Consider the following 27984-nt stretch of genomic DNA (forward strand, 5'->3'; position numbering starts at 1 on the left):
AGAATAGTGCAATGTTGCAAGAAACCATAAAGAAAGGGGAAGCAGACACATTTACAAAAACTATAAAATCATTGGCAATTTTTCTCTTTTCAACTTCAGAGGGAGAATTTATCGGAAGATAAAACAACCCAAAAGAAACACAAATTATTGCTCAGGGTGCATTTATTTTCATACAAAATCACACTACAAAGTTCTAAAAAAACGTTTATTTTTTTTGTAGTTCACTTTGTTGAGGTCTTACACTTTAAATGCCATTGGTATTCCCTCTGCTGTTGAGATAAGATCCCTAGAGTCTTGAAACAACATCCTGATTTCTATCGGTATGATACTATTCGGCACAACATTCACATGATTCAACTGTAGGTTCATAGTCTCATTTTAATTTCAGTGTTTTACCTATAAGGCCAATAATTACAGGAAAAATACATTCAGTATTTTGAATACTGAAATAGAGAACTGAGTAAAATAAAGACAGCATTTCAACAACAACCATTTTGATCTTCAATTTACTAAATATTTGGAACACATCAAAAAGACTGGAATTTGTCTCAATGGTGTAAAATACAATAGCCAAGGAACAGTCATTATTAACAGCTAACTGGAGTCCTCTTTGCTAATTACCAGTCTATTCTGTTAACAGGAAAACAGAAACGCACCAGAACAAACGGTTAACAAGTTCCAAAGATGTCTACTTAGTGTATAAAATATTTTTTCGAAATTAATCCAAAAATGAACTTAATTAACTTTTAAAATATTATAATCAAAATCCACCTTTGGAAATAACTACTGTATTACCTACTAATTACTCAACAATAAAACCATTAAAAAATGCTACCTTCAGAAACAATATTTGCATTTGCATTTATGAGTTCACCCAGTAAAACTGATTCCCCCCAACAGATAGTTCTGTTGTTATTGTCTAATTATTTTTGTAATACAGTAAACACTTCTCCAATTCGAGTTTTATCTAAGCGAATTTAATTTACAAACTGAAAAACACCACAAATTGGAGGACATGGTCAAAGGCAGTCTGTCACTACTTCGCACAGTTCTAGAATCTTCTAGTAATGTCTTCCACATAGCCGCGCAACCAAGCACCACAACTTACACGGTCTCGTGGCGGTCTGCTGTTCCCGACGGTGAAGTGGTGTTTTTCTTCTAATTTTTGTTTTGGCTGATGGCCTTGCAAGACAGTATGGACTCAGAATGTAAGACACTAGAAAGTGGAAGTGTAATGAAAAAAAAAACTTTTTTATGTTTTGGACATTAGCATGAAAAGTAAACATCCTGGATAAGCTGCTTGGAGATGAGTGGCCTTTCTCCATTTTGAATTATTCAAAGATAATTGTTTTAGGTAAACATCATAGATATAACATCTGTGATATCTACATGTCATAGATGTTTATACTTTTATTGTACTGTAATGCATACGGCCAACATTGCAGGTTGTGCGAGCCGGCTTACCAGCGCGGTGATGTCACCGCCCTTCCTTGTGAATAGCAGGGACCGCAGCTGTTGAGTGACACCGGAGGTCTAGGTTCAAGTCCCCATCGGTGGGGGGCCGACCTGAGGCGGCAGCGGCGAGGGCACATACCCACATGAACCCAAGAGCGCTACAGTACTATATTTTAAAATTATTTTCATGAAGAGTTAAGTATAGGCAGGACAATTTATTTGTGTGGAGTATTTTGCTATATAAAATGTAGGTATTAAAGGTATTAAAGAGTAACTTTGTTCACATATCCCTATTTATCACATTAGGTATTAAGTTTCTCTAATGTGAATTTGTTAATGAGTTGCTTTGGAGAAACATAACCCCCACATTGGACAAGGGTCAACAGTAGTTATCAACTGATTTCATGTTAATGAGGCATTATTATGTGAGGAACAGATGCCTAATAAATACCTATTAACCAACATCACAGTGACCAGTTCCAGTGAATTTAGATCAAACATGTCAACAATTAATACCTGACCCATGTTTAACTGGCGGTCGGGCCCAACTCCGGTCCTCAAGGGCCGCTGTCCAGCACCTTTTATAGGCCTCTTTTAATCTCCAGCTTCTCAAGACCAAGGAATGGCTTCAACTTGTCCAATTAAGAAAATAATGAGTTCATGGTAGGTTATTAAGGGCTCATGTGGAATGAAAATGAAGAAGCTTTGTGGCCCTCCAGGACTTGAGTCGTGCACTTCTGCTGTAGTGTCTTTACAGTACATAAAGTATTTGATGTGATTATATAGTGAGTACTCTGTGTAGTTCATTCTGGAAGAGCTGCCAAGTGCCTGTACAGTGAATTAAAACCTGATGTTGATTTAAAGTAGAAGTATCGACTTCTGCAGCACACATACGAAGAGCAGGCTTGAATTGCAACACCATTGCTAGGCATTATAAAGGATAGCTGTTATGGCACACTTCCTTCAGATTTAATACAAGCCTGGAACTGTGTTTTCTTGCCGTACTATAACTAGATGAATCACAGTGATATGTACAAAGTACAGCTGTCTTGGCCACATATCATGTAATTTCAACACTCCCCACAACAGTCTTAAGCTATACAATATAACTTCAAAATTCTATTAAGATGAGTCAACAGTAAATAATGAAGTATCACTGTTAATGTGTCAATAAGTCCTCTTTTTGTGTACTTAATTAATGCTCATGAGGATATCTTAATTTGTAATACTGAACTTGCTTTACACTTGAGTATTGTTAAAATGTGATTTGCATACAAGCCCAAACAAAGGTTCCCTTTACAGACCGTACACAGAAGATCTGTAGTCTTGATAGATGACTAGAAGGCGGTATACCTGTAATGATACCACCAGCAAGTTTTTAATGGCGAAGAAGGCCAGCATCTGATTGATGACTTTGTAGTACGTCATCACCACCAGGCGTACCACGAGGAAGGGGCCGTCGTGAATGAAGAGGCTCTCCACGATGCACCAAATGTCAGTCCTGTGCCTTTGCAGGAGGGAGTCTGGTTGCCCTTCAGTAGTGTCCTCAGGTCTTGATGTCAAGACTGTTATTGACAAACAGCCACACAGCACACAGAACAATAACACAATGAGCAAATGATTCCTATCCCTTCCCATCCCATCTGCTTTCAACAGCAGTGTAGGAAGAAGAACATTGACAAAAAGGAAGTGGAATATCTGCACTAGAAATGGACTTCTTAACGAAGGCTTCCACCACACTTACCAAGTGTTACTTTTGATCAGGTCTAGTCAGGCTTTAGCATTACCGAGTATTTGTTTTTGATTTACAGAACCTTTTTAGGCTAAAACAGGTCAATGGGATGCTTAAACAGAAGGTGAAATATGAAGTTAATTTCATAGCTTTTGGAGCCATTAACCTCTAGAATGTGAAATTGACATTAGGCCCAGACTTAAATGCATGAGTTTGCCTCAGTTTAGCCTATCTATGCACTATAAAGATCGTTTAGTCTATCTTCACGTCACTCCAGAAGGGTGGAGGTCTGGATGTCTCTTCTGAGGATGTGTAGCCTCAGGGGAAATGAGAATCCATGACCCTGGCACAGTGCTCTCTCAGGGATCGGAGCCTCCACTGACTGCTTATGTGGCACTTGTGCCCAGATTGCATTCTCCTTTCTCTTTTACTAGTACACTAGAGCAAACTGTAACATTTGTTTTTTATACTGCATTGGCCCATGCGCTCGCGTTCAATCTCTTGTCTGTCTTTTGAAACTGTGCTGCCTCCTGTCTCTCTTTATACATGTCCTTGGGCTCCCCACTGCTTGTTCTCAGTTTTCCATGTCTTCCAATCCCTTACCCTCTGTGCCAGAAAAAGGTGCAGCTCTTTTATTTGTAGTCCTGGCACAGAGGTAGTGCCAGGATTACTAATAAAAGAGCTGCACCTTTTTCTCATACACTTTTCACTTCTGAAAATCCTGCTGGCTCAAACTACATTGCAATGAACCACCAAACTGCTCTGCTGCTGACATATTTTACTCCACAAATACTAACATGTCTTGTATCTGCAGTTGTTGTACTTGTACACTATTTCCTATGCAACTTATACATCTTGTTTATTTACAGTGATTATACTGTATATACAATGAGGTGTTAAACTTCTCATAATCCTTGTATAAAGGCAATCAGTCAAATTAAGAAAAAAGAAGTCTAAAAAAAGGCAAATCGGAGACAGACCTGCAAGATGAAGAGGAAATTGTAGCATACTCCATGTCCACACTGCAAGAATCGCATAGACCAAATTGTTGTTGTCCCTGCAGGTAAACAAAGCCCAGTGCTGTGAAAGCATTGTTCATGCAGTGTGATATAAGACAACTCCTTTAAAAAGATATATATATATAGAAAGCAAGATATGAATCTTGAAAAGGACAGTAGCACAGTAGCACTTTATTCAAAGCGGACACTCTGTGACTTTTCTAAATACTGAGAGCAGGGTTTTCAGTAACTCACAAAGCTGAAATTGAATGCAATTTAACTTGATCTTTGCTGGTAAGGGATGCTCAAATTAAGATCACAATTTGTGTCTGACCGAACCCTCTCCTCCCTCTGATCCATCTATCATTACAGAAAACAAATGCTGTCAAATCATGTTATGGATACTGTGGTATGAATGTATTTAAACTCACTTGACGTCCGAGAGAGTTTCACTAGTGAATTCGAGGATGTCCGCTGCTATGCCGACAAAGATGAGCAGGAGCTGTGAGAGCTCATCCCGGGTGATGCCTGCTCCAATCGGGAGCAGCCACTTCCCTATGATCAATAGAATGAGCAGGATTTGGTGGAGCGCCAGTGTCCAGGCATCATCGCACAGATTAGACAACTGGGTAGAGTTCTTTAGACAAAGAGAACACACTAATCAACACAAAACTTCCCCAGCCGTAATGTGTATAATAATCAGTTAATCTAATGAGGAATGTGACATCATTGCCAATAAGTATTTCCTGGAATCACTCCACTGAGTTTCTAAAGAAATCCAAGAGATTTGCAATGGTCTAAAAAGCACAATGGACAGACACAAATGATTTTAGTAAGTTCTGTCATGTTTAAATGGGTTTGACAGAATGTGTACACAAAGGCTTGAATACATATTTGCACGTGTTCAGAATCACTGAAGCACTTGATAATGATATGCCAGTGCAACATGTCTCACTACTATTGCAATAAATATTTTTACAAAATGAAAAAAACAATTGGCAGTCTTGTAACACACACATTGAGGACAGCGTTTTCTTTGGAATTAGAATCAAAACAAATCTTTAGTTCTAGTGAGTCATATATTGACAAGTGTCTAACTGTTTCAGATTTAGTAGCTGTGGATATATTCAGTAGTAATGAATGTCAGCTTTGTAGTTGATATTTAAAAATGATATTTCGATAATGTTGCATTTCTGAAACGAAGACCATCTTTACATAATTAGATTTGGATGTTCTCCTCTTTATTTACCTTTTGCTACGATATTAGTTGTTTGGAGGAGAACGAGTTTATATATAATCAGTAAAATTGGTGCCTTGGTATTTTGGCTTGGTATAGCTTAGTTCCTGCTTGTTTTAACAAATACATTTATCAACAAAATGTCTATAAATAAAGCAGTCAGATGTTTATCTCGAGTCTCTCAGCCTGTCCTCACAGCTCTAATAGCAACTTCTAATTATTTCCATGTGGAATGGGTCTCATCCTGTATACTGGGTATATCACTACCAAAGATCCTCAAAAATATTTGAGGATAGACTCATCAGCTGCTTGCTTTTGGTGTACAAACAAACCCAATAGGAGAAAGAGTTACACTTGTCACTCTTGGTGCTGTGATAATCTGGAGGAGAAGAGTGGAGAAAAGTGTAATAGGTCTCACAATGTGTAATATGTGTCTCACAGTCTGTCAATCCTCTGAGGTACATGCCTTATGGCATAAAATAAGACTGCTGTGGTGTATTTCACTCTCCAGATGTCTAGCAGCAATCTAGGCCACTGAATATATAGGATAGCCTTCTGGCACAGCAGGCCTATCTGGTGCTTGTGGGGACCTGAATGTGAATGTGAATGTGATGTGTTGAATGTGATGAGCCACATACTGTACACCACATATGTATGATGTCTGATGATAATATAACAAGCTGGAAGATTTTCCTGATTACACATTCATGACAGAACACAAATCTTTTTGCTCTGTACGGAGGATGTGGTAACGATACCACTGCTTGATTCATGAAATAAAGCTGTTGTCTACAGGGATTTGTTTTTACATAAAATCTTTACATTAAAATAAACTTGGAAAAGGAAACAAAATTGGAAATATTAAGCAGGTGTTTGAGTAATGAATTAACATGCATACAAGCAGATGCTACAACATCAAAATCCTTTGTGGAGCCATTTGTTTTTTTCTTTACGGAGAAAAAAGACTAATTTTGCTCCCAATTGATTTGTCTTCGGAGCACCAGCAACCCTTAAAGGTAAATAGTTTAGGTAGGAATAATGTTAGAAAGCTGGCAGCTTTAAGCAGTCTAGTATGACTTTAGCACCTTTCTCCTCCTTAGGTCTGTTTGATAAATTCAGCCATGAGAAGAGTTTCCAGGTTTTTTAGAGAAACCCACTGGCAAATCAAAATCTAACCAGCAACAACAGAGATGCAGTTTTGATGCAGACTAAACAGCATTACTTTGATGTGCTAATTGCAGTAATCACCCCCTTAAGGCATCTCTAAATATTCTCTAAAACTAGCTAGACCTTCATCCTTTCCTTTTGTATTGGAGTGTTTTCAGCAAGGTAATGTTGTCCTACTGATAAGAGAATGGATACATCAGTACAAAGGGTTAACAACTGGCCAACTGTTAACCACTGCAAATAGAACTTCAGCCTGTCAAGATATTCATTCTCGGCTTCTCAGAATGTCAGAATTCAGACTTCCCAGATCTGAAGCAATCCTGAAGATTTACTGTTATTACTATTATATAGTAGTGTTTTGTTAAATCAATAAAAATGATTGCACTTGCCATTCTCAATTCCATTAACTGAAGTGCACAAGCACCATCTTCTGAAATAAGCTACAGTATGTGCTATTAGGGCCATTAGGTCTAGCTTTCACCACATAACACTACTGTCTATACTGCTGTCATCTGATCAATCACACATTGCATTACACCATTGCACACATGAGACCAGATCGCTGTGAAAAGTCCAGACCAACCTGAAATGTTTAACTTGATCCAGAACCTTATTGTACTTTGTGGGTAAATTGTCCACTTCAAGAGTAAATAATTTAAACAGTTTGCCTATTGTGAAAAACTGCATTGCTTATATATTGCTTATATAACCTATAAGGCAGCATAATTGATTTGACAATATGATTCTTACATTCATGTTATACTATGTTATTAGGGATTAATCACACTAAACCTCTGTTAAAATTAATAGGAAGTTTAATGTATTCAAAATCTGTGGGAGAGTGATTCATTCACCTTTTGTACCTGAATCCTATTATTACTTATACTTAGAAGTTGAATTAATCAATCTCTTTCTTCTTAATTATGTTTTTTTCGAGGTACATTCCACAACTTCAGCAATCATTTGACTTTATACATTACTAGTATTTAGAATTAAATCTTTAAGACAAGAATAACAAGCAAGATATATACAATATAAGGTTAAAAAGTCACCTGAAATGTTAAATTTCCACGGCTCCCAATGGGTACAATATCCTTGATGCTCTCATATGAATCCAATTTTTTACACTAGAATAGTAAACCAAATATAATAATTAATAGGAATCAACTGCAAAAAAAATTCAGAATGAAGACAGAATAAAACACAAATGAAATGTCTCTCTTTATAAATGACAAACTTCTCTTGCAACTTTTTTGAATCATGGACGGGTAGGTAACAAGTTTAGATAGAACAGTAGCACTTCTCTACGCATAAATGATATACTGTACGGTGTGTTAAAGGTCATGTATAAAACAGTGCTTTTTACAAACCTACCTTTTGATCTATAACTTTATTTTGATGGGTGTGCAGTTCCAAAATCCAGATGGATGGTATTATACTGACAAGGAACAGCAAGATAGCTGGAGAAAACCTGTTTCAACACAATGGGTAATCGTAAACTTGGCTTACAGAGCACATAGAGCACAAAAGAAGCACTAATCAGAGAAGGACAGAAACTTCATATGGAACTGATTAAGAAGAGTGAATCTGGCGAGCACAAAACTGCAAGAATTAGTTTAAGCTGCAGCGTTTAAAATGTTTGAACAGGTAGTGTATCTTCGTGACTCATTCAAAAATAAACGTTCACCAGCGTATGGCCATACAATAAGAATTAATGCAAAAAATGAGAGCAATGTGACGTTGTTTTTTTTACATTTGATGTCTTCGCAGGTTCCACATCCTGGGTTTTGGAGAAAACCGGATATTTTGAGAAGTAGGTTTTGATGTGGATACAGTTTGTCAGAGTAACTCCAGTCTGTATCCTGTCTGCAACCCCCTCCGCCCCCCCGACCCTGGAATTCAAATGTTTCTGTGAGAAAATTATTTTTTAAAAACGGGTAGTTTTAAAAGAAAATACAAAATAAACATCCAATAATCTTTCAATATAACTAACAGCAACTATCAGTCATATTGTACAGGTCAATTTGATGCTTAATCAATTTAAAAACACTGTATGCCTTATGCAATTAATTTTACACAAAGAGCATACACTTTTTTAACAGGACGTGTTACTATTGTCTATTTAGTATCCATCCACAGTCTCTACAAATCATGTCGTTTTATGAAGAAGCTATTAAATTAGTGCGTTCTGTGTCATTTACCACTCGACGAAAATAATTTTTGTCTCCAGTCATTTTACCATTTGTAATCTTTCCCTTTTCTTCTTTTCAGAGTGTAAATCATCTCAGCGACGAGGGGCAGGTATAGGATGGTCAGTAACCAATACAACTTATTTTTTTTCACTTCAGTCACTCTCCAAACTCCGATGAGAGAGAGAAGGATGAAAAAGAATCTGGTGACCACGGCACACACGAACTTCACAAAAATCATGGTTTCTGTGCAAGGATTTCTTTAAAAACTTGGAAAATAATCGATAAAGCCGGTAGTCTTCAGGTTAAAGCCTTTTTCCCAGATTCATTTCATCCGTAGTGCAGAACTGGCGAAAGACGGACCTGACTCATAAGCGCCGCCTTTTAAAAAGTTTTAATCGTTCAAAGTGGGTGGGCTTTGCTTTCCTGCTTTTCCTGGGTCGTACATCCTTAAAAGCTTCCTTCAGAGTTGGAAGTCGTGTCCGTTTAAAGTACTGTACAGTAGCTTATTGTCACCTCTCTGGGGATCTCTGTAACAATTTCAGGCTGGATCACAGACACTGTATTTGACCATGACTATAGAAAAGATTAACTTCGTGAGATATTTTAATAGCTTCTTCTTTTGGAATTACTTTAGGATATTAAGACTATTGTTTTAATTATAGACTGACTTCCTCTTGTTTGTAAACTATTTTGGCAACAAAATACAGTTTGCTAGTCAGTGGCAAATTACATCAACATATGGCTTTGAATTTACATGGCAATTTAATATTTTTCCATATAAATATTTAAGTATCTTAATTAAAATGTGCTGTTTATTTCAACAATTCCCCGCTTCCATCCTTTCGTTGTCGAAATCAAATTTAAGTGAACTTTACTGACAGTATTGGAATATATATTGTAAATGGCAAACTATGAAACTATCAAATTATTTTGCTGTCACTGCAAGAACTTGGAAGATAATTTACACAGTCGCCAAATTATTTAAATTAAGAATCCACAATTCTAATGCAGTTACATCTGAAGAAAAAAACAAATTACACGTAGACGTAACAGGTTTCATCAACGAAAGTTAAACAGTAAACTTAACTTGTAAAATATCCTGGACTGACAGGCTTCTAACGTGACATGTTAAAGGATCATAAATGTGCTAAAACATGAAACTGAAATGTGAATGGAAAACAATTTTATTCGCCCCTGCAATCTCAAGTGGACGTTTCGTTTGAGAAGGGATCTTTTTCAGTCCCTTTAGTTCTTCCATGATCGTTTGCAAAAATAATAATTGGACTTTGGCGCAGAGCTCCTGCGTACGGGACATGCTCTTGGACTCGGTGTGTTGTCAAGACAGAGGCGGTTCCCAGTCGCACGTGCGGTTGTAGATCCGCCCAAAGGCAGATCTTAGGGTTCCCATGGCGACTACGGGACGCCAATTTTCCTCAACATGGCAGGAAGAGAAAAGGCCAAAACTCAGATTAAGTCTCAGGTGGAGAATTCCGGAGCTAGCGCCAACGAAAAGAAGCACGCGGAGGATCATGTAAGTTGTAGGGACGCATTTAAATAAGGCTGAATCTTTTTCCTCTTGCAGACTATTCCTTTGAAAGGTCTGGTGGGATTACAGCCAAGGCCTGTATCCCCAGCACTGCAAACACACAGAAGATGAGACGACAATTTACAGTGCCTTGCGAAAGTATTCGGCCCCCTTGAACTTTTCAACCTTTTGCCACATTTCAGGCTTCAAACATAAAGATATAAATTTTTTATTTTATGTGAAGAATCACCAACAAGTGGGACACAATTGTGAAGTGGAACGAAATCTATTGGATTTTTGAAACTTTTTTAACTAATAAAAAAATGAAAAGTGGGGCGAGCAAAATTATTCGGCCCCTTTACTTTCAGTGCAGCAAACTCACTCCAGAAGTTCAGCGAGGATCTCTGAATGATCCAATGTTGTCCTAAATGACTGATGGTGATAAATAGAATCCACCTGTGTGTAATCAAGTCTCTGTATAAATGCACCTGCTCTGTGATAGTCTCAAGGTTCTGTTGAAAGCGCAGAGAGCATCATGAAGACCAAGGAACACACCAGGCAGGTCCGTAATACTGTTGTGGAGAAGTTTAAAGCCGGATTTGGATACAAAAAGATTTCCCAAGCTTCAAACATCCCAAGGAGCACTGTGCAAGCGATCATCTTGAAATGGAAGGAGTATCAGACCACTGCAAATCTACCAAGACCTGGCCGTCCATCTAAACTTTCAGCTCAGACAAGGAGAAGACTGATCAGAGATGCAGCCAAGAGGCCCATGATCACTCTGGATGAACTGCAGAGAACTACAGCTGAGGTGGGAGAGTCTGTCCATAGGACAACAATCAGTCTTACACTGCACAAATCTGGCCTTTATGGAAGAGTGGCAAGAAGAAAGCCATTTCTCAAAGATATCCATAAAAAGTCTCGTCTAAAGTTTGCCACAAGCCACCTGGGAGACACCCCAAACATGTGGAAGAAGGTGCTCTGGTCAGATGAAACCAAAATCGAACTTTTTGGCCACAATGCAAAACGATATGTTTGGCGTAAAAGCAACACAGCTCATCACCCTCAACACACCATCCCCACTGTCAAACATGGTGGTGGCAGCATCATGGTTTGGGCCTGCTTTTCTTCAGCAGGGACAGGGAAGATGGTTAAAATTGAGGGGAAGATGGATGCAGCCAAATACAGGACCATTCTGGATGAAAACCTGTTGGAGTCTGCAAAAGACCTGAAACTGGGACGGAGATTTATCTTCCAACAAGACAATGATCCCAAACATACAGCAAAATCTACAAAGGAATCTACAAATAAACGTATCCAGGTGTTTGAATGGCCAAGTCAAAGTCCAGACCTGAATCCAATCGAGAATCTGTGGAAAGAGCTGAAAACTGCTGTTCACAAACGCTCTCCATCCAACCTCACTGAGCTCGAGCTGTTTTGCAAGGAAGAATGGGCAAGAATTTCAGTCTCTCGATGTGCAAAACTGATAGAGACATACCCCAAGCGACTTGCAGCTGTAATCGCAGCAAAAGGTGGCTCTACAAAGTATTAACGCAAGGGGGCCGAATAATTTTGCACGCCCCACTTTTCATTTTTTTATTAGTTAAAAAAGTTTCAAAAATCCAATAGATTTCGTTCCACTTCACAATTGTGTCCCACTTGTTGGTGATTCTTCACATAAAATAAAAAATTTATATCTTTATGTTTGAAGCCTGAAATGTGGCAAAAGGTTGAAAAGTTCAAGGGGGCCGAATACTTTCGCAAGGCACTGTAAATGATGCATTGTATCTGCAATGGGGTCAGTACGTTTTCGTGTTTAAAACCCGGTATATTCAGCATCTGCGCTGGGACCAGTAACGTGGTTTATTATCTAGCCACCGTCATTCATATTTCTGTACTGAAGTGCAGTTGAAACTTGCTTTGCTTTTCGACAGAGATTAATATAATTTTAATTGTCTGAATAGGATAAAGATACCAGTGAAAACGAACACCCCCTTGCGTGGAAATTCCTATCCTATTCACAAGTAAACCTCCTGCTGCAATTGAGTGCTGAAGAAGTGGAGAAGTAAGTACAAAGAGGAAAAACTAAACTCGCTCTGATGTCTTGAATGTGCCTTTCAACTTTTAAATTGCACTGCACCTGGTAACATTTGTGCATATAGACATTTCTGTCACAGGCAATGTCAAGTGTAGGTTGATGCTTCATTTCTCAAACTTGAAAGAAAAATAGTGTTAGTTTTATTAATGCATTAGCCTACGTTTCTTTTCCAGGCAACTGGAGGAGATCCTCAACTTTAATAACCATCAGACGTGTTTGAAGGAAGCAGCTTTATTGGATTATTATGTCTCTGGGTTTAGGTGGGCCAAAGAAATGAACTTCACCTGCCAGCAAGTATCGGGGTTCATGACCCTTTTATGCACGGCGTTGGAGAATATTAGGGGTAAACTGAGTTTCTCTCACGGTATTTTAGCTCTGACTTCTTGTCATCTTTTTAATAATTACAGTAAATTAGTTTCTCAAAGTGAAAGTGGACAGTTTGCATTTTAGGAAATAGTAAAGGTTTACCCCATGCTGAAAATTGAAGAAAAGAAACACAATGTTTTGGCCGTCGAGCCGCCTTTGGGTGTGACACAGCCGAAACGTTGTGTTTCTTTTCTTCTTCTTTCAGCATGGAATAAACCTTTACTTGTTCCTTTGCAGCCTACAAATGCTGACGCAGCTACATACTTGAACTTAGGCAAGCAATCACACCATGTTAAGTGTATAAATTGATAAAGAGGTGGATTATTAACTTTTATTATTATTATAATTTAACTAGAAGGAAAAATATTCTGTTGCTCCATACATTCTGATGTTCCATGCATCTATTTAGATGTTCTGATCTCTAGATTATTTGTTCCTGGTACATTTAATCATTTTTTGGAATATATAATATTTTGAATTTAAACCATAGTCCAAAATGTGAAGACAACGGCAAACCTGCTGTAAATATGATTAATTTTGTATAGTCCTTGCCATCAGAGTTCTGAATTTACAGAACTAACTGCCATAACATACTGTATATTGCAATATGTTTATGTTGCCTTTCTTCGTCATCTGTTTTTCAGATAACCAGATGCCATTAGCAGAAAACTTCAAAGAGTTTTATAATGCAGTAGTGGGGACAAGGCAGTCAACATCAGCGGCAACAGAGGATGGTGACAATGAGTTCTTCAGTGTGGGACAAGTTACCAGTATTACTGAATATATGAAGTCCAGGTAATCTGTCCAGTCCTCCAGATTACCTACCTTCTGTGTTGCGGCTGCTTTACCCTATCAGGCGAGCAATATAGTGCCTCTGTAATTGTCATTGTTTGATAATAATAATTATTAATTAATCATTGCTTGCACTTATATAGCGCTTTTCTGGACACTCCACTCAAAGAGCTTTACAGGTAATGGGGACTCCCTTCCACCACCACCAATGTGCAGCATCCACCTGGATGATGCGATGGCCGCCATAGTGCGCCAGAATGCTCACCACACACCAGCTCTCAGTGGGGAAGAGAGCAGAGTAATGAAGCCAATTCATAGATGAGGATTATTAGGAGGCCATGATTGGTAAAGGCCAATGGGAAATTTGGCCAGGTTGCCGGGGTTACACCCCTACTCTTTTCGAGAAAACTGGATTTTTAATGACCACATAGAGTCAGGACCTCGGTTTTATGTCTCATCCAAGGACGATGCGTGTTAACAGTATAGTGTCCCCGTCACTATACTGGGGCATTAGGACCCACATGGACCGCAGGGTGAGCGCCCCCTGCTGGCCCCACTAACACCTCTTCCAGCAGCAACCTTAGTTTTTCCCAGAAGGTCTCACATCCAGGTACTGACCAGGCTCACACCTGCTTAGCTTCAGTGTGTTGCCAGTTATAAGTTGCAGAGTGATATGGCATGATAAAGGTATAGTTACCAACATTGTCTCTGGAAGAAGGAGGTTATTTGTATTCTTGGCCACATACTTGATCTCTAGTTTACTATGTTGCCAGAAGCTCATCTTCAACGTCTCTTTTATTTAGTAGTTGCTAATGATTTCCAGTGTGGAAACTCTGAGCTATTGTGATGTAATAATTTGACAAGCTCAGGCTTGTTGTGATGTAATTATCTGACCCATTACTGCATGGCAAATCTCCATAGATAAGTGTGAAATATAAAAACAATGACAAGTAGCTAAAATAAAAAAATTTTGTGGCAATGTAATATTTTTAAAAAATTATCCTTAACTGAAATGTTGCATCTGCATTTCAGAATTTACAGATTGCAAAATTAGTATGAATATAATTCTGCCACCATTTAAAAAAAATGTAATCCTTGATTTTTAATTTATTTGAAAGAAAAGATCATGGTTATATTTATGATATAATTTAATATTGCTGTCAAATAGGTCTTTATTTCCTTGTATATGTAATGCTGATTGTTACATCCACCATGCAAACCTAAAGTTTACCAGCAAATAATTGTGCTTTTGTTGGTGTTGGTTAATATTATCTGTTTACTATCTGAGGTTATAAGTGTGGTAAAAACAAAACCCTTCACCCTCAAGTCACCTTTTAATTGCGTACTTTGAAAAATTGAAGAATAATTTTCTTTTAAAAAATGTACCTTCCGTTTTCTCCTGTTTGCACTGGCAAAACTGTCATGAACCTTCACTTTCACTCTGACTTTCTCTTGGCTAGTTTTCACCCTTTGTGGTTTTCAGATTATTCTGAGCATTTTATGTTTTAACAAAGCGGTTCAAGGTGCAACTCTTTATCTGACCTGCGGGTGAAGCTGTTTCCTTAAATGTTAAATGTTTGCTTACCAAAAAAGAAGAGAAATGTGGGATTTGAGTCAGCAGCAGGTTGAGTTTGAAAACTGGTGGGTTTGAAAACAGTTAGCCTTGGATATTTGAACAATCATTTATTTTCACAATGGTCATTTTTGTGTGAAGACAATAGATGCACTGTTGTTGTATCTTATCATCTCCCTGCAGCATCTGGGAAAGTGTTTCAAAGCTTCACATCACTGTCTTTCTCTAGTTAATCAGGCTCTAAAAGATGTTTGCACACTTCTGATTTTCAGGGGATGGTATATTTCATTATATAAGGATTGCAAGTTTAGAAAGACCTTTTACCAGGATGTGTATTTTGTGGTGTGCAGAATTATGGAAAAATCGCTAGCTGTGCATCTAATTTAACAAGATTGGCACAAGCAAAATACTGAAAGAACTGCTCAAATAAGGCTATATAGAAAGCCAGCAGCTGACTGGCCATTTCTTTTAAACAGGGAGCCTGAGAAAGGGCAAAGGAAGTATGTGGTGAGTGAGTTTGTGGGGCAGAAAAAAGGAATTCATTAAATATTTTAAAATTGAAACTTTGTTTTATTTCAGTATAGAATTCTATGTGTAACCTACATTTGAAATTGGAATTAGTTCATTATGACTTCTTGTTAACTATGATTATTATAGACATTGTATTTACTATTCAATCTCTTCAAAAAGTAGGAGCTTGGCAGTTTGTAGATTTTTCTTCTTAGCCTTAGACCATTTTTTCTTTGGCCTAATGTAACCTATTTATGGGACTAGTCCTTAAAAGATTTTATTACCTAAAACAACATAAATTGATTTACTATGATATAATAGAGTTTCCCTTAGCGGATGAACAAAGAGGGTTAGCTCCATCGCTGTGCTATGTTGATAAACACTTATTATGTGATTCCTAAGCATCTCTAACAATAAACACACTCGCCAAAAGTGCAGGTTGAGCTCCGAGGCCCAGACTGTAACCAGGATTTCCGAAGGGCTGATGGGGTATGTCGGAATTTGTTGTCCAAGAACCTCTCAGCTGTTGGCTCAAGGGAAATTCCTGCAACTTGCCTGGTGCCTGCAGGCTTTCAGTTCAAGGGAGAGATATGCTGGTCCTTCAGGCTATGTGCGCTACTAATAATAACATAATGCAATTTTATTCCTTAGTTCTTTTCAAGAAACCCAAACCATACATGGTAGCACACATGTAATACTTTTTACACCAGTAAAAATAGAAAAAAGAAGAGCATGGACAGTTCGCTAAGTAAAACCAAGGTGGTAAATTAGACCTTAAAAGCTAGGGTGAAAGAAAATGTATTTAAGTGCATTTCAAATATGCTGAGAGTCACAGTCTCTCTAATGTATATAAATGATTTCTGTATACACTGTATGTTGCTGGAAGTGAGAAGCCTCCATGGCCCATTGTGTGAAGCCTGGTCTTCTGCAGAGTAAGAAGACCTGAATTCACACATCTCAGATTAAGTCTTAACCTACATTCAATGCAATACAGCCTTAAAATAACCTTAATAGAGACAATTCTCGGCCTTATTGGTGAGAGCCTAAAAGTCCACTCTAAACTTCAGGTGGAGCTAATGCAAATTACAGATAAGTTATGTGTTGCTGCAGAATACTTTTGATTAACACATGAACAGCAAAATTCTAGACATGATGACTCATACTTTATACCTTAGATACCCCTCTGAGTAAGGAATTACAGTAATCTGTCTAAAATGAAATAAAGGCTGGCATCAATATTTCAGCCTTAAACAGGCAGCAGAAGGGTCTTAATCAGGCAATGTTGTGCAGGTGGAAAACTGACCAAGTGGTAATAAATAAAAAGTTATTTTTTCTCCATATTTTATCATTTCCATCACATTAGTTAACGTTTATCTTGGTATCCTCTATCCATAAAACTGTGTTCCAAAACTCTCCTGGCTCATCTTTGTACTTCCATGCAAATTCAGACGTATGGTAGAAGTAATGTCATAGTTCAACAGCATCTCCTAATTAGGTGCATGGGAGAAAGCTCTCCAGGGACATAGGGGGGTTTTGAGGTCACACAATGGTTCTCACTCCCAGTGTGGTGTACGAATGTGGGTTGCCATACAGGAATGAGAACTTTGTGTGGAATTTGTGAGAAACAGTTTATTTAATACTGGATGTCTTTTTTCTTTCTAGTTTATTTCAGCATTACAAGCTGTATGAATTTCTCTTCACCCATCCACAAGAGCAGCTTGTTCTTGGTATTGAAGTAAGATCTTTTTCTTTTCTTTAGCTTGATGTATTTAATGAATAATGCATGTCTAAAAACAGCTCCATTGCTTATTACAGTCTGTCTCTTTAGTATAATGAAAACAATCTATTGGTGAAAATCCAGAGGCAATTTCCTGATTTGTAATGCATAATATTTATTTTTCTGCCATTCATCTGTGCATGGTATAATGAGATTTTTTGTAGATGAATGTCATCCAAAATCACACTTATTTGGTTGTACATAGTCTTGCATATCAGCTTCACTTAAGTGTTGGTGTTCATTTACTCAAGTGAAGAAATCTTTTGAAAAGTTGGGGGACAAAGGTGTACAGTATGTTTTTTTGTTACATTCACAAACTGTAATTGAACATTCAGTGTTTTATCCTAGTAATTATCAATTTGCATATTCATGTCTGCTTATTCTGCAGTGCAGTGTGTTTAATCAAAGCCATTTCAAATAATAAAAAAACTGAGAGTAAGTCTCAGTTACCAGGTGGCAACAGCTGTGGCAGTAGGAAGGATCCATAAACGTTTAAACACTACAATTAATTTGCTGATTAAATAATATTTATAATGAAATTTTAATTAGGATAAAAACCAAAAGTGTTGAAAATGTTAAAGAGATAAAATGGTAAAGGGGTCAAATAAAAATATTACTGCTTTTCATTGCTATTGACTACCATGCAAATAGATGATGTTCTGAAATATATGGAGTGGTCAGACAATCTGACTCCAGCTTCACTCTTTTCTCATGTTGTCGTTTAAAATCTAGCACTGTGATAAAACATTCATGTTCATCTCAGGTGTGTGTCCCGCTTTAAATTAATAAATGAATGTTTCTTTGTTCAAGAATGTCAATATTTTATGTTTTCCTGACATGGTTAGTCAGTATTGGTATAGTAATTTGAGCAGAATTTAATTTTGAAAGTACGTAATTTCAAAAGGATCATACTGTATTGCAGTTATGAAATGTTATTTTTAGGAAATCTAAAATAATATCTTATGCATTTCTTTAAGATGTTTTATAGACAAATTTATTCAAGTTTATTTACCATACACAAACATAGAAATAGAGCACATAACACATTGAGTTACTTAAAATGTAGTCCAGCATTTAGTGCAAAGATACTTTAATATGAAGTAATTTGACTTCTGAGGTATTATGCCCTTTGATGTTGTTCAGACTGTTTCTTCGCTTGTGAAAAATATATTAACTGCAGAGACGTTACCCCTTTGAGAGGAATGTGATTAATATTAATAGGAAGGGCAGTGACCTCTGCAGAGGGGTAAGCCTTTCCTGCCTTTGTTCCGAGTTGTCTTTTGTCCTTTTTCTTAATCAGAAGTTAAAGTAAAACTGAAAAGTCTATTTTATGTATATAAGGATTAACAAAAATGCACAGAAACATTTTAGCAAACTGTGACATTGTTTATTTATAGAGGAGAAAAAGAAGGCATCTTTCTATGGACAGTGATTTAATTAGTCAGTTCTGTTTAGTTTCCAACTAGTTCAAGCCAGAAATCATTCAGTAGGCACATTTCATTGATGTTGTTTCAATTATGTAAATTAATTATTCCCAGAAAATGTTGCATGACTCAACCCACTTGGCTTATCTCATGTTTAAATGTATTTATCAAAATTGCATAAACTTAGGAAGCAAGATTCAATGGATTATTAAAGAAAATGGCACTAAATTGTTGGAAGAGTGATTTAGGATAAGAATTGAGTTGCAATGTGAAAATATACACAACAAAGAGAAAAAATGTATACAGTGTTGCTTCTTCTAATATAGTGTATGTACAGTGTATGTGACAGCTCTGTTAAATGCCTAGCATTGTAGATAGACGTGAGATTATTCGGTTGACAGGGTTATGTACATATTAAATAATTATTAATTTAATATGTTGCACTTATATATACACGTTTGCAATAAGACAGACATCTTTATGGTCTGTTTTTGGTGCTCTTAGTCATGTTTTATAAAGTAGAATTCCATCACTTATGAAAAGAGAAGACCATGAACATCCATTTAGTGATCAAGGATAATAAGCAACTATTGTTTATAATTGACAGATAATCTTATACTACACATGTATACACAGCAAAAATATAAAGTGCTGAGTGGTTTCTTCTGAAGAGAAAAGAGGGCTATACAAGAAATGTTTTCTCGTGTATAGGTGTATAATGGTCATAATTGCAATAGTTTGTAATTATATATATAACTGTATCTTATCAACCAAAGCAATGTCTTATTCAGGTGATCTTTGTTTTTTGTATGAATTATATGCAGATTTTATTTCAAGGTGAACTCTAGATTTTGTTTTGTAATGAGCTTCAAACAGCTTGGAGCTAAGCCTAATGTGTTTTTTTTTTTTGCTTTTCAGTTTCTGTTGTACTTCAAGAAGCAGTCATAATAGGTGCTTACTGTCAGTTTGCATAAATTGAACCATATTTCATTTGTTTTGATTGAGCGTGTAAGACATTTATTGAATATCAATAAATATATTCTCTGAACTGAACACATTTAAGAACGACAGTCTGAAAATAATGCAAATTACATGAAAGTAAAAAAATGAGCATAGTGAGCAATATGCTTTGAGAATAGAGATTTGAAATTTTGTTTTTCTGTGATCAAAATAATAACTAACATTAATTAAAAAATAATTAGTATAAATCATATAGGATATAGCTACGTTATTGATGTGGCTTCAAAAGCCAAATTGAATTATCTTGCTCATAGTCTTTGTTCTACATCTTAATTACCCACTCTGTGTAAACCTTAGAGTCTCTGTGGGCTTCCAACTGATTCTGAATGCAGTTTACATGTTTGCTGTTTGGAAAACTTTCCAGACAATATATTTGTAGATTTTTTTCAGCTTGTTAGGCTAAAAGTTTTTCTCTCAGATACAAAAGGGAGATATTTCTTTCTTAGGGTCTCAGGAAAACAAAACCGGAAGAGATTTTCTGTGAGGATGTGGGGGTGGGGTAGAGTGGTATTTGTGTACAGTATATGCCATTTCACAGACATTAGGCTATAGTGATCTTTTCAAAGCAAAAGCAGCATGTACAGTAGCACTACGGAATCCTTTTCAGGTACTGTATTTTGATGTCTTATTATTCAGACAGTGTTTTGATTTAGAGCAGTAACAACTACACCAACATTAAAGGACTGGTTCTCTGTCCTTCTCCCAGGTGACCTCTGGTCCTCTGTCAGGCTCATTGATCTCAATATTCTATTTGAAGCCTGTTTTAAAATGTGCTTTCAGGACTCAGAGTCGCTGAATGAGATTTGTATTCAGTATCAACCCTGTACTAATTAGTGATCTTCACAACTGCTGTAATTCAGGTGTGCGAGATGCAATGTGATCAGCTGGATAAAGCAGAAGGAAAAACACTCCCTGTGGGAGTACCTCAATATACAGAAAAAAACAAGCAAGTAGGGCACATACAAGAGCCAACCAGCACTGGTTATTAAGGGCCCAAAACCAGAAATAAAACCCAGCAGAAACAGGAGTGTCTAAAGTTTAGCACCAGGATTGACAACCACTGCATTAAGGCAAGATGTCCAGGATTCTCAATCTTCCTGAAAAATACTATAGTTCCACTGTCAGACTACAGGTGGCAGTAGTCTCTGAGATTATTTGAATTGTAACCAAATCTGCTATAACTGTTTTTAACAGTTAATTCCAAGGCAAAATATCTGTAATTCTGATTTGAGATATACAGTACAGTATATGGCAATACACCTACAAATTATATATACAGTATATGCTGTATCTTCTAAAATCTCTAGAGGACTCATACTGAATATTTTTTCAGTTGCATTGCAAAATGCACCCAAGCTTATTTTCTGAATCATTAAAATGAAACAGTTTTTGAAAACATATTCTAGTGAGATAAAAATATTTTTCTTGAAATAATTCTAAAATTATAACATAGTTCTAGTTTACATATAGACAGTTTTTTTAATGCAAATGAAGCAAGAATTTCAGTACAGAATGAGCAATATCAAAGACATGCAGCACACTGAATGTTTGTATTGCATAAAAATTATGTTTTAATAGTAGTTATGTTGAAAAAAGTTAAAACAAAGGACAAACTGGATGTCTCTTGAGTAGTAGCAGTTGTGATAATTTGCTTGTCATGCTTCATAATTTGTTTTGCTTTGTCTCTGTAGTGATAGGGCAGAGACACTGCTAATGTAAAATCAGATTCGAATCAGAGGATGGCCTGAGACTGTCTCTTATTCTGTTTTCAAGGAAAGTGTTGAGGTGCTCAGATCAAGAGACTGCTTAGTTGTGGCACCTTTGGAAGAGGGCATGCCCTGTGAGGCCTTCACTCAATACGTGGCCCCAGCTCCCCCTGAACACAGTGAGGATGAGGTATCGGCACTCTGATGACATATTGCCTTAGATACACCATGGGTTTTGAATCAAATCAGAAGTTTGGACACTCATTTTGCTAACATAAGGAAAACCAGGATTATCATGAAACAGTAAATCAATGTTTATCAAACGCAAGCAGCAAATGGCAATAGAGGTAACAACGTTTATGAGGACCTGTCATGCGCAAATTTCTCTACAAGATTCATTGTCTTGTATTACGTTCATGTTGAGAAGGACTGTGTTGAAGTTAGCTGGTCACAGTAAGATGAGAGTAAATACAGTAGTTCAAAAGAAATTGGATGGGTCAGTAATTCAGGTCAAGAAATTAATTTCTCCATAAATAAATAAATCATGGGTCAGTTTGAAGCAAGTGTGGTACAGACGCCTTGAGCTACTTTTATTTTACATGTATTTTTTCACTTAAATCCACTGACTCATTGATTTTAAATGTGTATATTTTAAATAAATGTGTCATACAAGGACCACATTTCATAGCAGCCACTATGAATTCTAAGAATGTGATGCACTATGCTGGGCTTGTGTTAACCCTTGTTAGGGCTCACCAACATGCACAGCTAACTTCAGCTAGTGAAATGGCTAAGATATGCTTTATATTATATATATATTGATTTGTATATATTAAGTTATTTGAGTTTTAATTAATTTTCTATTAATATATTTGTTTCAAAGTTAAAGTAATTTGTTTCATTGTACATTAAAGTTTCACTGTAAAATTATAGTTATTACTATACTTATAATGTCCTTCTACATTGCAACTGAAGCTTGCTTTGATGTATTTATTATTATTATTTAGCCAAGTCATTGCAGATACTTAAACATCCAAGAATGTGCTTTGAATTCTGCCTTGAGGTTCCTGTGTAATGAAATTGCATTTTTTACATATTTTCAGTCTTACAAGAGTATGTACATGCAGTCCTTTGTTAAAGGTTCAGCTTGTATATGACACAGAATTGTTTGAATTTTGCAGTTTACTGAAGAACTAGAAGGAAACTATGAAGACAAGCAGAACAAAGCTGACAATGAAGCAAAAAATGCATTTGAAGGCTACGCCATAGATGATGTAAGATCAGTGCTTGGACCACTGACAAAAGATGTGCTGGGAAGTTTTCAGGTATGGTATTGAGCAATAAAGGATAGATGGCAGTCATATATTCCCATTCCATTGTTACTTAAAATTAGAACAAGTCAAGAATCATTATTGTGTTGTAATCGGAAAATATTTGTTTTCATGCAACATTTGTAACCATCATAGGGAAATTCTAAATACAAGAAGACGTCGGATAAGCAGGTAAATCACAGGTGTAGAAGGACATGTCTTGTGTTTTTTTTTGTTTTCATCAGTCTGCAGCTTTTTGTTTAACTACAAACTGACCAGTTATTCTTATCAATCAGGTATTGTAAACGGATAATGGAAACCCAATATTAAGACAAAAAGCCTTTTTAAAATATATTTACTTTATCTGATTTCAAACATTGTATAAAGTAGCATAGAAATCACCTGGAACAAACCCTGTCCCTGTACATATACTTGTGTCTGACAGATTTTGTGATCATGAGTTTTAGACTAGTTATGAAATACAACAATCACATTTCATTAGTGATTATTTGTATTAATTTTCTGCTTGCATTGTTAAGCATATGATTCAATTAAACATTTTTACAGCAGCCATTTAAAGTACTATTGAGCACTTTTATACAAAGGGTTGTTAGAGCTTCCCAAAATTTATTTTCGTCACACAGAGAAATCTGAACAGAAATTAGTTGATTTAACCTCAGTGAATTAAGGCGCTTTGATCTATTTAAATCTGTCAGTACAATTAAAATATGGGATAAATACATGTAAAAACAGTTTATATTTGTAACCATTTTAGTATGATTTCAGCATAGGAAATCACTCTTTAGCAGATACAATATGTACTGGTTTAAACATATTCTACTTAAACTAATCTAGCTACCACTTTATCTCAAATGGGATATCTGAAGTTATTTTCAGTAACTCACAAGGGCCTACCCCACCTTAAAATCTGTAGAAGGCCAACATATGCTTGGTTATGTTTCCTGAGTAGTAAAATTGGAACATTTTCCTGCACAATGTTTTAAATAAAAACAAGGGGAAATATGTATTTTCAAGAAGTATTATAAAAATAATACATTGGTTTGTTACTTGGAATCATCTGCTCAATTTTTATCTGTTAATAATATCTGCAGGAAAGACATTTGTTACTAACAGAAAATCTCCTGTTTAGATATATTTAATTTGTGTGCATTAGAAGGAAGCATATGAGAACAGTATATGTATTTTTCATCATTAGTAAATATAATCTTAACTAACTGAATCTTTGAGCCTACAGTAACAACCATAGCATTATTTTGTTTTTTCTTTTTTTTTCAAGAGAACTTGTATGGATTGATGCCTCATCTGCTTTTTTCCTTTTAAGAATGATATTTAATAATAACATCCGTTTTGTAAAGGATATTTTGGTTGTGAAATTTCCCAGGAGCATAATTACTCATGTGGGTTTCATCAGTCTGAACCTTATATGGTAAACTCTAAAATTTACAAATCTCGTGAAGACTGTGGTTGAATTCCTTATTTTTCATACCATATTGTTAAAATTCCATAAGTGGATTGGTAAATTAAAGGTTTTCAAAATGCAAGATTAAGGAAAAAAGTAACACTGAAAAACTAAGCTAAGAATCTAGCAAAGTTTCTTCTCTTTTCTGCTTTCCACCCACAGATGTAACAGTTAGCTTAAAACAGTGGTTAGAAAAAAAAACAATTTTGTCTAATTACACAATCACAAGAGTATCAGAAGTGTTTATTTAATGTACCATTTCAAGATACAATTATTTAAAAATAGCTTATTAAACTAAAAACATACTATCAGAGTTTCTTTCTAAATTGTAGTGTCTGAGGTCAAAAGGCTACACTGTAGTTTTAAATGAATTACGCTTGATCTTCCAAATTTAAGGGTTATGTTTAAACTGTAAGTCACATATGTAAAACATTTGCAGTGATAAACTGAATGCAAATGGATAACATATGATACATCTGTAGTATTAAAGCTGCTCAAATTCTAAATTATTAAACAGTGTGATTAATTTTTATCTGAGTACCTCTATCATTTACAGACCATTAAATTTAATGTAAGTGAAAGTTACATTTTATATACTTGCTGTTTTAGCTCAGGTTTGAGAAGTGAATAGGCTGAGGTAGAAATAGGGAAAAGAAAGCAATTTATGAAAATAGAATAAAACAATTGATAAAAATAGAAGAAAGTACTGTTACCAATTAAATGTTAAATCACGTTTTAATATAATATCTGAAGGGAACCAATTTTTTCATTATTAATGTAAAATACATCTTACTAGTATTTTCTTATGTATCGTTATCTGAGAAATGCTGTTTCTGTACTTGCTGATAAAGGTGTCTTGGGAAATCACATAGAATAGAATAGATCATCTTCCTTTCACTTGGACTGATCTTGCAAGGTCCTTGAAAGGGTGTTGGTGTACTTTAAGACAATCGGAGGTTATCGCTCTCAGACTTCCCTAGGCTGCCTGATGTCTGCACAGGAGGTGCTTCTTGGATCAGGGATTCTGTAGCAGGGCATTTCAGTCACAGGGGAACAAGGGGAACTGGTTCTCTGAAGAATGGTTTTATTAATAATTATTATAATAATAATTGCTTACACTTATATAGCGCTTTTCTGGACACTCCATTCAAAGCGCTTTACAGGTAATGGGGACTCCCCTCCACCACCACCAATGTGCAGCATCCACCTGGATGATGCGACGGCAGTCATAGTGCGCCAGAACGCTCACCACACACCAGCTATTAGTGGGGAGGAGAGCAGAGTAATGAAGCCAAGTCATAGATGGGGATTATTAGGAGGCCATGATTTTGACCATCTTCTTTTGTCTTTACAGATGGAGATCAGTGAGAAGCTGCGGGTCCAGGAGGAGCTTTACACCGCCAGGATAGACAGACTTAAAAACTCTTCCGACAGTTGAATATTGTAGGAAAAACATAGCTCTATTACAGAACATTTATGTGTTGTATGTGATTTACTACTAACATTAATTTAGCATTTCACGTTTCAGCTATGCATCATTCTGCTCTTAACAATTTTCTTCTTGTTAAAAAAGGCTGAAATGCAGTGGGCTTCTCTTGAGAACTAGAACTATGAATTCCAAGCATATGCTTCAGGTCGTATAAAACATTATAATCAAATGTATTTATCTTTAAAATCAATTAATTTTCGAAATTTAGCTGTGTTATCACATTTGATTTTCTTAGAGTACTTAAACAGCTATGAATGTGGCCAGTTTTTATTAGGTTATAACTTCTTCTTTGTTCAGCTAATTTTGTCTGTTTGTTGTAAGTTTAATAAACTAAAGAAAGCAATAAGACTTTAACCATGTAAAACACTATATTGCAAAGCAAAACAAAAGTTCCACCTACTGTATGTCAGCCAATTTACCTTAAATCCATCTAACATGCTTGTTGTGCTATTTACAGCAATCATTCTCGTAAGTCATTAACGGTCTTAAATATACTCAGCTGCCATGGCAACCCAGTGCATTTAACTCACAGCGTAGACCACTGAATTGGCTTTCTGTGTGATCTGTTATTCAAGCTGAATAATTTTACTTTAATTCACTCCTAAGGACTACAGAAATATTAAATGGGTTTTGGAACACAGAAAATGTTGATCATGTTTTTCCTCTTTATTGTGTGTTTTTGCATACACCCACACACAACCCCTACCTAACCCATTGTTCTCTTTTTTTATGTTTTTATTTTATAATATAAAGTAAAACAGCTGCTATAATATTGTGTATATATAAATATTCTTCCAAAGGTAGGTTGGTAATCCTTACCCAAATTCCCAGAAAGCATGAGCAAGATATTTTTTAAAAAAAACATTATTTCTTGTGCGTCCTTGATTGCTTAGTTGTAAATAAACCGTAGGTCTCCTTTCACTGTTTTCTCTAAAGATCTGCGGCGGATGTGGAGCTCTTGATATATGTTGCCCTCTTCTGGTGAAGCTGTGGAACTGCAGCATCGGGTCATATTCGGTTTCTTCAGTTCGGTTTTCCTGTGCTGCTAAGAAATTTCACACTTACTCATTAGCATACAGATATAGTAGATACATATTAACAAAATATCACCAAAAAGGAATAATGTCTCTCGAGACAAATATCAGTTTAAGAATCACGTTAGCGAAAAATGCTAAATAATACAACTAATTATCTTGCTATGTTAAATATATATTTCTCTCTTAATATTACTAAGCAAATGTGCCCCACATTACCCACAGGAGTGTGTAAATCCATGTAGTAGATGTTCTCCTCCAAAGTGCAAAATACAGTGCTGTAAACTCTGCTACTAAATACTGTTTGTGGTCAATGTCTGTTCATATTGTTTATTTTAATTTTTTTAACTTCTCTCTTATACAGTATGTTGCTTTTGTCTCTAACTGACTCTTTAAAGCACTGTTACAGTATATAATGATTACATTGTTTAAAACTGTAATCTGCCTGCTGATAGATGCACTTTGTTCTGCACACCAAGAAACTAGCTGTATAAGGCAGGCAAGACAACATTGCAAGATGTAAAACTAATTCACAATTCTTGCTGTTCAACACTTAAAAGTAATTTATACAAAGACATATTATATATTAATGGTGATTTGATGTCATTGCCTCATGCAGTAGATGCATGTTTTCTTGGCTGTCTTATTTTTAATATTTTAAATTAAAAGTACAAAATCATCCCTTGGTTCTAGCAGTGAAGGTTACCTGAAGACATGTTGAAAGTATTGTTATAAAAACATCTGGTAATGTTTGGTCATTAAATTACAATCTTCATTTCCAGCTTCTTAAAACAAAGTAAAGCACTGTATTTTACAAGTACAATGTCTTCTTCTCTTTGTCTCAAGCTGCACGTGAACACCAATGAGCAATTATATGGTCTATATATTGTTTTATGTTGAATTGTTGAATTAATGTGTTGTTTTCATCATTTATATCTGCTTTTGTTTTGATCGTTTTTTACTAGGGTAAATAAAAAATTCCAGAAAATCAAAGCTGATATTTCACTGTTTATATTTATGTAACCATGAATGTATATGTTCATCTATCCTTTTGGTTGCTTTAACAAGTCAGCACAAATTCCTTTCTTCTTGGTAAATA

The 27984-nt window shown here is 36.0% G+C and overlaps 2 protein-coding genes across 3 annotated transcripts; one reads left to right on the forward strand and one right to left on the reverse strand.

The window, feature by feature from the left end:
* Nucleotides 1–955: 955 nt before the first annotated feature.
* tmem26b (transmembrane protein 26b) lies at nucleotides 956–9149 on the reverse strand. 2 transcript variants are annotated; one of them, XM_088634925.1, is made up of 7 exons: nucleotides 8829–8949; nucleotides 8343–8481; nucleotides 7964–8060; nucleotides 7642–7716; nucleotides 4617–4822; nucleotides 4168–4244; nucleotides 956–3020 (listed from the first exon to the last, which is right to left on the reverse strand). In XM_088634925.1, the coding sequence occupies exons 2-7, from the start codon at nucleotides 8366–8368 to the stop codon at nucleotides 2752–2754; spliced, it is 750 nt and encodes a 249-aa protein (XP_088491051.1). In that variant the 5' UTR covers nucleotides 8369–8481; nucleotides 8829–8949; the 3' UTR covers nucleotides 956–2751. The 2 variants fall into 2 exon arrangements, with proteins under 2 accessions (XP_088491051.1, XP_088491050.1); XM_088634924.1 differs by lacking the exon at nucleotides 8343–8481 and having other exon boundaries at nucleotides 8829–9149.
* An 899-nt stretch (nucleotides 9150–10048) lies between these two features.
* Nucleotides 10049–27878, forward strand: cabcoco1 (ciliary associated calcium binding coiled-coil 1). The gene is made up of 8 exons (XM_088634926.1): nucleotides 10049–10312; nucleotides 12271–12371; nucleotides 12578–12747; nucleotides 13415–13565; nucleotides 17308–17380; nucleotides 21640–21762; nucleotides 22754–22897; nucleotides 25717–27878. The coding sequence occupies exons 1-8, from the start codon at nucleotides 10220–10222 to the stop codon at nucleotides 25798–25800; spliced, it is 939 nt and encodes a 312-aa protein (XP_088491052.1). The 5' UTR covers nucleotides 10049–10219; the 3' UTR covers nucleotides 25801–27878.
* The last annotated feature ends 106 nt before the right edge of the window (nucleotides 27879–27984 follow it).

This window comes from Lepisosteus platostomus, chromosome 6 (assembly GCF_059453375.1).
Source record: "Lepisosteus platostomus isolate fLepPlt1 chromosome 6, fLepPlt1.hap1, whole genome shotgun sequence".
Classification (NCBI taxonomy): Eukaryota; Metazoa; Chordata; class Actinopteri; order Semionotiformes; family Lepisosteidae; genus Lepisosteus; species Lepisosteus platostomus.

Excerpts from the sequence above, each read along its gene's own strand:
- cabcoco1 (XM_088634926.1), top strand. The coding sequence starts at position 10,220 with ATGGCAGGAAGAGAAAAGGCCAAAACTCAGATTAAGTCTCAGGTGGAG. Across the intron at positions 13,566-17,307 it reads ACTGAATATATGAAGTCCAG|TTTATTTCAGCATTACAAGC; the intron begins GTAATCTGTCCA and ends TTTTCTTTCTAG. Across the intron at positions 17,381-21,639 it reads AGCTTGTTCTTGGTATTGAA|GAAAGTGTTGAGGTGCTCAG; the intron begins GTAAGATCTTTT and ends TCTGTTTTCAAG.
- tmem26b (XM_088634924.1), bottom strand. The coding sequence starts at position 9,019 with ATGATTTTTGTGAAGTTCGTGTGTGCCGTGGTCACCAGATTCTTTTTC. Across the intron at positions 4,823-7,641 it reads GTGGAAATTTAACATTTCAG|AACTCTACCCAGTTGTCTAA; the intron begins GTGACTTTTTAA and ends CTTTGTCTAAAG. Across the intron at positions 3,021-4,167 it reads ATTTCCTCTTCATCTTGCAG|TCTTGACATCAAGACCTGAG; the intron begins GTCTGTCTCCGA and ends TGTCAATAACAG.